The following is a 12229-nucleotide window of genomic DNA, read 5'->3' as shown; positions in this document are numbered from 1 at the left end:
GGATGAACCAAACAAAAAAAGTGAAAATTACTAAAAATGTTAAGAAAGTGAAGTCTAATGATGGAGAATACCAAGGTCCATATTAAACTCATTAAAATGAATTAGATCTTATCTTCAACTTCAAGAGAATGAAAAGACAAACACAACGCAAAAAGAATGAGGTCATTCCGACATCGGACGAAAAATTTATGGACAAAACAAGATCGAAAAACTTGAGTGTGCAAAGAGAAGGTTCAGCTGATAACTCAACAACACGAGCTAGCCGAACCTAGAGCCTGCAAATCAATATTTTCGAAGTGTTTACAGAGAGAGGTTCGGCTTGAAAGTGATCTAATCGAGTCAGCCGAACCTGACAACCACCTGGGATAAATTTCACTTCTCAGGTTCGGCCGGGAAGGTTTGCAAGGTATTAGCCGAACCTGACACTGTTCTGGGACGTATTCAATACACATTTTGGGGTTCGGCTAAAAATTGACATTTACGGTTTAGCCGAACTGTTCATATACACTTTCAGGGAGAAATTTCAAGAACAGTTCGGCTCAAAACTCAACTCAATTATCAGCCGAACCCGCTACTGTAACCGTCAAAAACCCTAAGTTTTTAGCAATTTAACCCATTCAATCCATAAAAAACAACAAATAAAAGACTGGGTTTGTAGGGAATACCTTATTATCCTCATTTTAGTATTTGGAGCTTCAAATGGTTGAATTTCCGATTCAATTTCCAGTTCAATTATAGTTTTTACACCTTCATCTTCAATTGGTTCTTCTTCTTTAGTTCATGGATTGAAAGAGGATTTAGAACACCTGCCGTTTGCTTTTTTCTTTGTACGATCCATTATATAGTTCAATTTAACCGATGATCGAATTTTCACGAATCGATAATTAATTACAGTGATGCAAAAAAAAATCTGAGAGAAAAGGAAGGAGGTTTAGCTAGAGGAAGAAGAAGAAATGTTTAGGATAGTTTATTTTTTGATTTTAAGTTCAAGGGTATATAGGTAATTGAACTACCCAATACACACCCCTTATAAGGTCACCTAGGATGAGAAAACTATTTTGTATGCCTTGAAAGTTTTTGGTATGCCTAAAATCATAGTTCACAGTGAATTCTCGTTTTCACTTTTCATGGCAACAGTCAAATTTGAAGCCCAACAAGCTAGCTATAAATAAAATTTTGAATACAGAGGAAACCCAGTCGAAAGACTTCAGCTTACGCCGAATTTGTCATTCAGAAAGTGAACACTTTAGTATTGCCCTCTGAAAATGTTACCTCTCAGATGCATTGGCAGTGGAGTAAAATTGTTGGTTTCAAAATAATCAAGTTCTCTTTCTTTCTGGATTATCTCTGGAGTATTAATTTTGGCACCCAGCTTGTCAATGCTCCTCAATAGACAAACTGAGGATAGCCGGTCCTCATTAAGACAAATGTGGTCTGGAAAAAGTGGTGTCCCACCATTTAACTCCCTACGTTTTCTTTGGGTTCACTCTCTTCAGCATGCAAGATGGCATCTGACAAGTGACGCCAGAACTCACATGGCATCATGGACTGCGGGCACTTGGCAATTCTAGTCGGTTAGAGAGTCCTCCGCCCACCTGGCTAGTAGCTAGTCATTCTCCAGAAGCATCTACACCGCTCTGACTCTCTCTCTCTCTCTCTCTCGTGCGCTTTCTGTATTCTCTCTGGAGCTCTCCGCATCTCTTAGAGATTGAAAGAAGAAGAAGAAGAAGAAAACAGTACGATCTCTCTCTCCCTATCTGTGATCTGTCAATCTCCTGTTCTTATTGTTAGTAGCATTTTTGTTAGTCATGTTTGGTTTGGAGTGGTTTAAACCCCTAGCTTGTAAATTGCTTTATTTTCTCAGGAAATCAGTTATCAAGTGAGTAAGCCTACTTTGCGTTAGGTGCAAGCATGTCGACCATGAAGCTTAATTGTTCCTGCATAACCAGAACTGGAACGCAGAACAAAATCGCCAATATCGGTCGGTTATCCAGAAAACCGGCTTCTCTCGGTTCAATAAAGAATATCTCAAAATCATTTGGTTTTAAAGCTTCCTCCTCGTTCAAGGTGTCTGCAATGACAACATACAAGGTGAAGCTAATTGGACCGGATGGAACAGAGAATGAATTTGAAGCTCCTGATGACGCTTACATCCTCGACTCAGCTGAGAGTGCAGGAGTAGAGTTACCCTTCTCATGCAGGGCTGGAACGTGCTCTACCTGTGCCGGCCAGATGACATCAGGTTCAGTAGACCAATCTGATGGATCCTTCCTAGACGATACCCAGATGGAAAAAGGGTATGTTCTTACATGTATCTCTTATCCAAAATCAGATTGCGTTATTCACACTCACAAGGAATCTGAGCTCCATTAACGGAGATGATGGCTTGATGAAATAAGAGTTTGAGCTCTTGCTTTAGAAAACCAAGGTCCATCATCAAAATGTTTTTGTGATGTACTTCAGATTCTATGTCGTACACTCATCAGTTTAGTTCTTGATATTAATATGTTAGCCTCAATATGCAGGAAATGCCCTCAGAGTGTCTCGGATAGATTTTTATTTGTTTGTTTCTTTTTCTTTCAGCAAACGGAAACATCATTAGATGACTAGGGCACCCATAAAATCTGACAGTTATTCACCTCTCATTAACTGGGTTCTTGTACAATGACTTCACAAAGCAGAAACACGTAATTATTAATTGGAATAGGAAATGGAAATCAAATTACAATCACCCAGAAATACAATGATTTCGCAATAAAGAAAACCAAATTGATAGAGAGTACTGTTCCAGATTGGTTGCAGTTAGCTATCAAATAATGTAACCTCTAGTACAATATAACATCTCGATAATCTTAGTAATGAAGCAAGACATAACTAAAAATACAAACAGAAATCAAGAAGCTCCAATATTACGTACGAATCACCTTGCAACATGTTAGCTATCTAGGAATACACGTCCCCCAGTCCCACCACGTACTGCAACGAAAATTAAGACAACATGATGAGAGTGCCCAACATGATTCACCAGCTTGGTTACAAGCTTCTACAGTATCTACATAAACAAAAGGGATCGATAAGATCATAACCAAAACCCACACAAGGATTAATAAACTGATGATCTTGTTGCTTGCCATCTTTTGCTATTGATGAATTTTGTTGTTTCTGTTTTCTTTTCTGGTTTGGTTGGCCAGTAAATTGTTCGTGAAGGATACTCTTATATGTAGTACATGGCATCTCAACCATTTAGAAAGTCAATAAAATTACATGGCACTCCTCTCTGTAAGCCTTCTATTTTTATTTTGCATTCTTTTTGATCGATAGAAAATTATATGGGTATATGGAGATTGAGTTCCAATGATGGCCATGACGAAATCTACAGTTTGAAGGGCCAGTTTTTGATCGGTTCTAGTATTCCAGCCAGAATATAATCGGTTATCATCAGTTTGATCTCCTGTGAACGAACATATACTTAAATCAATATGATCATGCAGTTTGATATCGGTTAAATTACAAAGTTGCAGCTTGCTGATGTGAAAACATATACGATACGAAATTTCTCATAAGCATGTTCCTAGAAGAAACATGAGGGGTCGATAGTTGACAAGAATTAACAATCATTTTTCAAAATCTGATTCTTTCGGTAATTTAATTAACAAATTTTAATAAGTACTGTACAAAAAGATTTAGATTCCTTTTTATAATTTCTATATATAGGAATACAATGACTCATTTGAAAGTCGTTGTGGCAGTATACTTAATTATAGTGTAGTGTCATGATTACCCGATAATATATTTTGTAAGTACCACTAGCCATGTTCCAGCTGCTGTGTATATTATTGGAAACATTCAATATACCGAGTCGTTATGCAAGCTGAAATGAAAAATAACGTGACAAGGATAGGTGATCACGATGCACCGCCTTAATTTGAATAAGCTTTGTCAAGAAGAAGCTTAAAATGAAATTAATATCGAATTATTATTTATGAATTCAGAAGGTGTCATATGCAGTCCATATAATCATCAATCGACAAAGTTAAAAGAAAAAGAAAAAAAGTGTAGATGAAGAAGGTTATGAATTTGTTTTCTGGGTTGTTTAAGATTTATTTGTTGTTATGAAATTCTGCTAGTTCACGTTCCACAGACTGTGGAAGTTGTGGAATAGGCGAAGATTGTTGTTCTGGTTTCACGTGTGATTTCCATTTGTTGAGCGATGACATGTCATGATAAATACACTCCAACCGTAACAAATACCGATGCAGATGAAATCAAAATAAAATTTGATAAAACCAATATTAAAATTTGGGGTTTTTGTGTTATTTTTGTTTTTTGGAGTTTTTGTGTTACTTTTGTTTCCATGAATTTTTTGTGGATGGATAGTGACACCTTTGGGGTTATAACTCGCGGACCGTTAAGCAAAACACACATGCAGAAATAAAGTAATGATCAATCAAGTACTACTAGAATATATAGGTTATTGTCGTACCTGGCCGTCTATTTATTTATCTAGTTATACTTATAAGGGAAACAAGATCTAATGAAAGAAAGAGATGCGCAGGAAATAACACCAACAACATATTAAGCCTGATCAATCACTCTAGCTAGAACATTTTGGTTGGCTTTATTGACACACACCTCCCGGTAAGGACCAATAATCAGAGCACGATAATGCACCATAAGATGGTATTGGGAATCCACATCCACTGTAGGAACATTTTAGAGGGAAAATCTGAGCATCTACAGAAGCAAAAAAGATCGAAAGGATAAGTAGCACCACCACCAATACCACAAGATGTAAACTCCTGAATGTTTCGCTTTCCATAACTTAGTAATGATTTTTTTCTACCTTATTGTTAAAACTTAGGTAAATCTTGTTCTTCTTTTATTCATTGTAATGCCGTAGCTATTTATACATGACTCAAACTTGGTGAATAATCCTTCCTAAAGCACGAACTTGAACCTTTCCTTATGGGTCTCAAATTCGTGACTTACATGGACAATACTTTCCATAGACTGGCCACTACGGTCTTGGAAAGATATTACGACACTTTCCTAATATATCGCTTTGCTTAATACCCCCTCAAGACGGAGCATGTAGGTCACAAATGCCCATCTTGGACAAAAGACCTTGAAACTGAACTCGGACTAATGATTTTGTGAAGATATCCGCCAACTGCAACTCCGTAGGCGTATAAGAGGGTGAAATAATTTTTTGTACTATCGCATCCCTGATGAGATGACAATCCACCTCTATATGTTTGGTTCTTTCGTGAAAAACGGGATTCTGACCAATATACAATGCCGACTGACTATCACAAAGGAGACTCATTTCCCGTGTATGACGAACTCCCAAATCACCTAGTAATTGATTCAACCACTTCAATTCACAAGTAGCTGCAGCCATAGATCTGTATTCTGCTTCAGCTGAACTACGAGAAACTGTGTACTGCTTTTTGGTCTTCCAAGACACTGGTGAATCTCCAAGAAGTACAAACCACCCTGTCAATGATCGTCTAGTCAAAGGACAGCTTGCCCAATCTGAATCACACCAGCCTTTTAAACTTAGACTACTATCAGAGCGCAACAGAATTCCTTGCCCAGGATTCTTTTTCAAATATCTAACCACACGAAGTGCAGCTTCCCAATGTTCTTGTCTTGGATGTTGCATAAACTGTGACAAAGTATGCACAGAATAAGCTAGATCCGGTCTAGTCACAGCCAAATAAATCAATCTTCCTATCAGTCGACGATACTTTTCTGCATCACTCAGCAACGGCCCTGTTGCCAAAGCTAGACGATGATTAGTTTCCATCGGAAACTCTGCTGGTTTTGCTCCTAATAACCCCGTCTCCATAATAATGTCCAATGCATATTTCCGTTGAAAAACATAAATACCTTGCTTACTGCGAGCTATCTCCAAGCCAGAAAATATTTCAATTTTCCCAAGTCTTTCATCTTGAAATACTGTCCCAAATATGTTTTAAATTTATTAAGCTCCACTATATTATTTCCTGCAACAATCAAATCATCCACATACACCAAAACATTAAGTTGCATCTTTCCTTTGATCATAGTGAAAAGAGAATAGTCTGAATAAGATTGCCGAAAACCGTAATTCTTCAAAGTTGTTGATAGTTATGCAAACCAACAACGTGGCGCCTGTTTCAAACCATACAACGATTTCTTCATTTTACATACCATATTAGGATTACCTTTCGCAAATCCTGGTGGTATTTTCATATACACCTCTTCCTCCAAATCTCCATGTAGAAACGCATTGTGTACATCCATCTGATGTACTTCCCAATTTTTAACAGCTGCAACAACTAGAAAAGTACGCACTGTTGTCATTTTTGCTACAGGTGCAAAAGTCTCTTTGTAATCTAAGCCTTCTACTTGATGATTTCCAAATATCACCAATCTCGCTTTTAAACGAACCAAATTCCCATTTTCATCATACTTCTCTGTATATATCCATTTACTTCCTAGTGCCATCTTGCCCTCCGGCAATTCTTGCAATTCCCAGGTACCTTGTTCTTCTAGTGCTCGTATTTCTTCTTCCATGGCTTTCTGCCATCCTGGATGTTTCATAGCTTCTTTAAAGTTGCGAGGTGCAGAACCAGCCGTTATAGCTGCAAGAAATTTCTTATACGTTGTAGAAAATCTATCACAACTAACATAATATATCAAAGGATACGGCGTACCTGAGGAGGATGATTGTGATGAATGAAGATGAGATGGACTATTTTCTCTAATGGTGTGCGTCACAAATCCCTTAAGCCTACTCGATGGAATCTTCGTACGCTTTCCTTTACCCATATCACCTTCTACTGCAACGTCATTGCCCGGACTCACAAGCTCAGCAGATCGCTCTTGAACTGCTACACTTTCTCCTTCTGTCGCTGTTACATCTTCATCATCACTCCAGTCAAACGCCAGACTCAATTGATCAGTCTCAGCTGATATACCAGTCACCTCGGTCTCAATAGAATGACCAGGCTGATCAGTCTCGGTGTCAGTCGAAACTATTGTCTGCTGCGACATAGATGCTTCATTCTTATATGGGAAACTATTCTCACAAAACTGGACGTCTCTTGACACTAGAAATTTTCTTGCATCTAAGTCATATACTTGCCATGCCTTTTTACCAAACGGATAACCAAGAAAAACACACCTCCTTCCTCTACTTGCAAATTTATCCCCTTTATTACTTTGATCATGCACATAGCACAGGCATCCAAACACCTTCAACTGATTATACGGAGGTTGCTTTCCAAACAATATTTCATATGGAGTTTTATTTTTCAGAATAGGTGTAGGCGTACGATTAATCAAATACGCAGCCGTCAATGCGCATTCTCCCCAAAATCGTATTGGCAAGTTGGCTTGAAATCTCAAGGCCCTTGCCACATTCAATATATGTTGATGCTTTCTCTCCACTCTTCCATTTTGTTGCGGAGTACCAACACACGATGTTTCAAAAAATATCCCATTAGTCTTAAAATATCCACGCAATGAATTAAACTCGGTACCATTATCACTTCTAACAATTTTGATATCTTTATCAAATTGTCATTTCAAAAGAGAAATAAAATCAAGAAACGTTTGTTCAACTGCGGTTTTATTTTGAAGCAAATGAATCCACACACCTCTTGAAAAATCATCTACTATTGTCAAAAAATACTGTGCTCCACAAGACGATGTAGCCCTATAAGGACCCCATAAATCTATATGAACCAACTCAAAAATACAACTGGATTTACTGAGACTACTAGCAAAACTACTCTTATGTTGTTTCGCTCTTGGACAAATGTCACAAACTTCATTATGCTTCTTTAATCTACTCACACCCGGCAACCTTTGCAATACTTTTTCTGATGGATGTCCCATTCGTCGATGCCACAGATCGTATGAATCTCCACTGACCGCCACTTGAGGCACACCACAGAAAATATATAGTCCACCTTGTCGTTCACCCACTCCAATCACCTTCCTCGTCAACCGGTCCTGTATAAGACATAAACTGTTAGTACATTGTAACGTACATACTAACTCATCAATAAGTTGTGTGACTGAAATTAGGTTACAAGTTATTTGAGGCACATAAAGCACATTATCAAGTCTCAAACCGCCCTGCAGAATAATAGTCCCTATTTTCTCAGATTGTGCATATTTTCCATCTGGGAGTCCAACAGTACACATCACAATATCTTTCACATCAATCATGTCATCTCTTCTACACGTGACATGATTTGTAGCTCCCGTGTCTATAATCCAAGTCGGTTTAGTTTGCTTACCTTGAAGCTGGGACGTATTTTTCTTTGCATTCAAAAACTCAAGCACCTGTTTGAGTTGTGTTGCGGTTACTCCCATCAAATCTGAGCCGTCTGAGGAATATGTACCACTTGATTGCTTTGTATCTGATATATTTAGATTATGTGCTCGAACCTGGTTGCCAGTTCCTTGTCCTCTACCTCCTCTGCCATTCGCAAATCCACCACGACCTCTACCACCGGTTCTTCCTCCTCGACCATATCCTCTTCCACTTCTAGGTTTATCTCCCCACCATTCAGGATATCCAATAAGCTGAAAACAACCTTCATCCGAGTGTCCTTGTCTGCTATAATGCTTTCAATATTTGTTAGGATCATATGTGTTACTGAGAGTACGTTGATCAGATTGTACCTTGAACGCCATCACATTGTCATGAACTTCTGTTGTGGAAGCTACATCTCCTATTCTGAGACGTTCCGAATTTACCATTGTCTGATATGCTACATCTATTGAAGGCAGTAGATCTCTTGCCAACAATTGTTCACGCAAGGAACCATAAACAACGTCTAGTCCAATTAAGAAATAATATAGTAAATCTTCTTCTCTCAAAGTACTAACCTGTGTTGCAATATCACACTCGCACTTGCCACACCTACACGTTGGTACCTTCATATATGTGATCATCTCATCCCATATCTTATTCAATCTTCCAAAATAGGAAGCCACACTTTCTGTTCGCTTTTGTTTACACTCACTTAAAGATGTCTTTAGCTGGCATGTCCGTGTTCCACTTACAACACAAAACCGTCTCTTCAAGTGGTTCCACAACAAGTTGGCATCATCATAGTCTCCCAAACTCGATCTGAGTGACGGCTCCAACGTGTTGCTGATCCAGGAGACAAGCATCGACTGAATTGCAACCCATTCTTCCAACTGGTCACTTTCTTTAGGTTCTTTGATTGTTCCATCAATGAAACCAAACTTCCTCTTAGCTATTAATGATCTTCTTATGTCTCTAGCCCATTCATCATAGTTATGTCCTTTTAGAACAACCGGTGTGATGATAATACATGGACCATCACTCGATCCTAGGTGATATACTGGATTCTTCCTCTGCATATCATATTCTATATTCTTGTCTTTATTTGATGATTCTACGTCACCACCCATTCTCAACGATTTTCTTTTTTTTTTTTTTTTTTTAGGGTTTTCAACTGGCTCGTGATGCCATGTTAAAACTTAGGTAAATCTTGTTCTTCTTTTATTCATTGTAATGCCGTAGTTATTTATACATGACTCAAACTTGGTGAACAATCCTTCCTAAAGCACGAACTTGAGCCTTTCCTTATGGGTCTCAAATTCGTGACTTACATGAACAATACTTTCCAGACTAACCACTACGGTCTTGGAAAGATATTACGACACTTTCCTAATATATCGCTTTCCTTAATAGTTGTCTGTAAATCTTGATGGATGAGCGAATAGTTCTCCTCATATATATAGTTGCCTTGGTGCATCAAAATAGTTTGGAAAGTCAATGAACTAATTAACTATTAACAAAGCCAGCTAACTCTAACAATTATGCATATTACACTAATGCAACTACTTGTCCACTTTGCGGGCACTTCCCATAATTCTAGCCATTCACATGGCATCATCTTCTAGCCATGTGGATACAGAAATATCTCACGACCATTATTGTGCGAGTCAAGAAGATATATATTTGGCACCCAGCTTTTCAACAACCCTCACTTCAATAGACAAACTGTGGGATCATCCGTCATTAAGAAAAACGCTCTCTCTGATGACAAGTGACGGCAGAACTAACAGCACATGCATCATATACTGCATGCGGGCACTTGGCAATTCTAGTCGGTTAGAGAATCCTCCACCTAATAACCAGAACTATAGAGTCAACTTAATACTAATTCTCTAGAAGCATCTACACTGCTCTGAATTTCTCTCTCTCCGCATCTCTTAGACATTGAAAGAAGAAGAAGAAAACAGTACGATCTCTCTCTCCCTATCTGTCAATGTCCTGTAATAGACAACATATTTCTGTTACCTTATTTATCTGGGAGAATATACGATATGCAATAAAATCTCCCAGATTTTCCTGTAATTCTATTTATATGGTTTTATGGAATAAGAATAACCAACGGATTGATTAACATCCGACATGGTATCACGAGGCCAAAAACGGTCCTCCTTCTTTTTCCTCTAAAAACACCAACAACACCAATAATCATCAATGGCAAACAATCGATCCTTACCGAGTAATAAAAACACCTTACATCCGGCTTTCGCCGTTTCCAATATCAAAGTTTTGATCCCTGTTACACTAGATATCAAACAAGACGAATACTCTTCATGGGTTCTCCTATTTCAACTTCATCTTCAAGCGCACAACCTCCTTTTTCTTATAGATAGTTCTTCCCCCACACCAGATCTTGACGCTGTCACCATCCTACAGCTTGACGCCCTATGCCGTCAATGGATGTTCTCCACCATGACCAAAGATCTGATGCTGACTGTTCTCAAAACTGGAAAAACTGCGAAGGATTTATGGGATCATCTCAAACGTCTCTTCCAAGACAACAAAGGAAACCGCGCTGCCAGCCTTGAATGTAAGTTTGTCAATCTAAAATTTATTGACTGTAACAACGTTGATGATTATTGTGATAAGCTACAGGCACTCTCCAATCGATTGAGTGACCTCGAGTTTCCAATGGATGAAAAACGACTAGTTATCCAGCTTGTCAATGGACTTCCGTAGGAATATAATACTGTTGCCTCCTTCATTCAACAATCGATGCCATCGTTTGACACTGCTCGATCTCAACTATGCACTGAAGATATTCGCCGTGAACATCAATCTACATCAAATACTCATACTGCCCTTGCTGCCGGAACACCGCACACCTCCCATCACCTTCCTGTTGTTGCACAGCGTCATCAACAAAGTCTGGATCGCACAGCGCCGTTGCTTCCAAATCCAACAGGCCCAGTGCTTTCTCACCCGCAGCTCACTACGGAATCGAACAGAAGCCCACTACTGCCCAACCCAGCAAGCCCATTTCCTCCTTACCCACACTGGGCTTATCCGGCTACTCCCTGGAACGTTGCTGCACCTGGCCCATATCCGGCTACTCCCTACTGGGCTTCTCCCTGGAATGCTGCTCCACCTGCCAGCCGCGGACGAGGCCGCCAGAACCGTGGTAGAGGACGGGGTCGTGGTCGCCATCCTACAGCCGGTCGATCACCGCAAGCCTACATTGCTCCGACCACAGACCTACAACCGTCAGATATCGCCGAAGCCTACAGCTCTATGAGCATTCGGACACCTGATGATGATTTCTATATGGACACCGGAGCAACCTCTCACATCACCTCGGATCCAGGTACATTACAAAAAGTTTTTAATTCTAGTAAAAATACAAAAAGTTTTATTCATTCTAGTAATGTTCGTCTATCTTGGTGGGAAATGGCAATAGCATTCCGGTAACTGCTAGTGGCTCTAAGTACATAAATCTTCCAACTCACACCCTTCACCTCAACGACACCCTTGTCGTCCTTCCATCATCAAAAACTTAATCTCTGTTCGAAAATTTACCACTGATAATCATGTGTCTGTTGAATTTGATCCTTATGGTTTTTCTGTGAAGGACTTGAGTTCGAGGAAGACTATTCTCCGATGTGATAGTTCTGGGGAGCTCTATCCCATCACCACCTCCGCCGTGCAATCCTCTTTTTCGCCACCACCTCACCAATATTCTCTTGCCGTATGCTCACCTACCGTTTGGCATAGTCGCCTCGGCCACCCTGGCAAAGCTGTCCTCGATGCTTTACGCACAAAATCTTTTATTCAATGTAATAAGGATAATTCTCCAATCTTTGTCACTCTTGTCAAATTAGCAAACATGTTCGTCTTCCCTTTTATGACTCTCAGTCTACTAGT

At 39.3% G+C, this 12229-nt stretch overlaps 2 protein-coding genes across 2 annotated transcripts; both read left to right on the top strand.

Annotated features, from left to right (window-relative positions):
* The first annotated feature begins 1911 nt into the window (after positions 1–1911).
* On the top strand, positions 1912–2373 carry LOC113321016 (ferredoxin, root R-B1-like). Its single transcript, XM_026568893.1, has one exon. The coding sequence runs from the start codon at positions 1912–1914 to the stop codon at positions 2371–2373; it is 462 nt and encodes a 153-aa protein (XP_026424678.1).
* An 8149-nt stretch (positions 2374–10522) lies between these two features.
* On the top strand, positions 10523–11047 carry LOC113324119. Its single transcript, XM_026572454.1, has one exon. It carries the CDS (start codon positions 10523–10525, stop codon positions 11045–11047), a length of 525 nt encoding a protein of 174 aa, XP_026428239.1.
* Positions 11048–12229: the final 1182 nt, after the last annotated feature.

The sequence above is a fragment of the Papaver somniferum genome, chromosome 11 (assembly GCF_003573695.1).
Source record: "Papaver somniferum cultivar HN1 chromosome 11, ASM357369v1, whole genome shotgun sequence".
Classification (NCBI taxonomy): domain Eukaryota; kingdom Viridiplantae; phylum Streptophyta; class Magnoliopsida; order Ranunculales; family Papaveraceae; genus Papaver; species Papaver somniferum.
This window is presented reverse-complemented; position numbering and strand designations above follow the sequence as displayed.

Bases quoted from the DNA above. Each gene is read 5' to 3' on its own strand.
- LOC113321016 (XM_026568893.1), top strand. From the start codon at position 1,912: ATGTCGACCATGAAGCTTAATTGTTCCTGCATAACCAGAACTGGAACG.
- LOC113324119 (XM_026572454.1), top strand. From the start codon at position 10,523: ATGGCAAACAATCGATCCTTACCGAGTAATAAAAACACCTTACATCCG.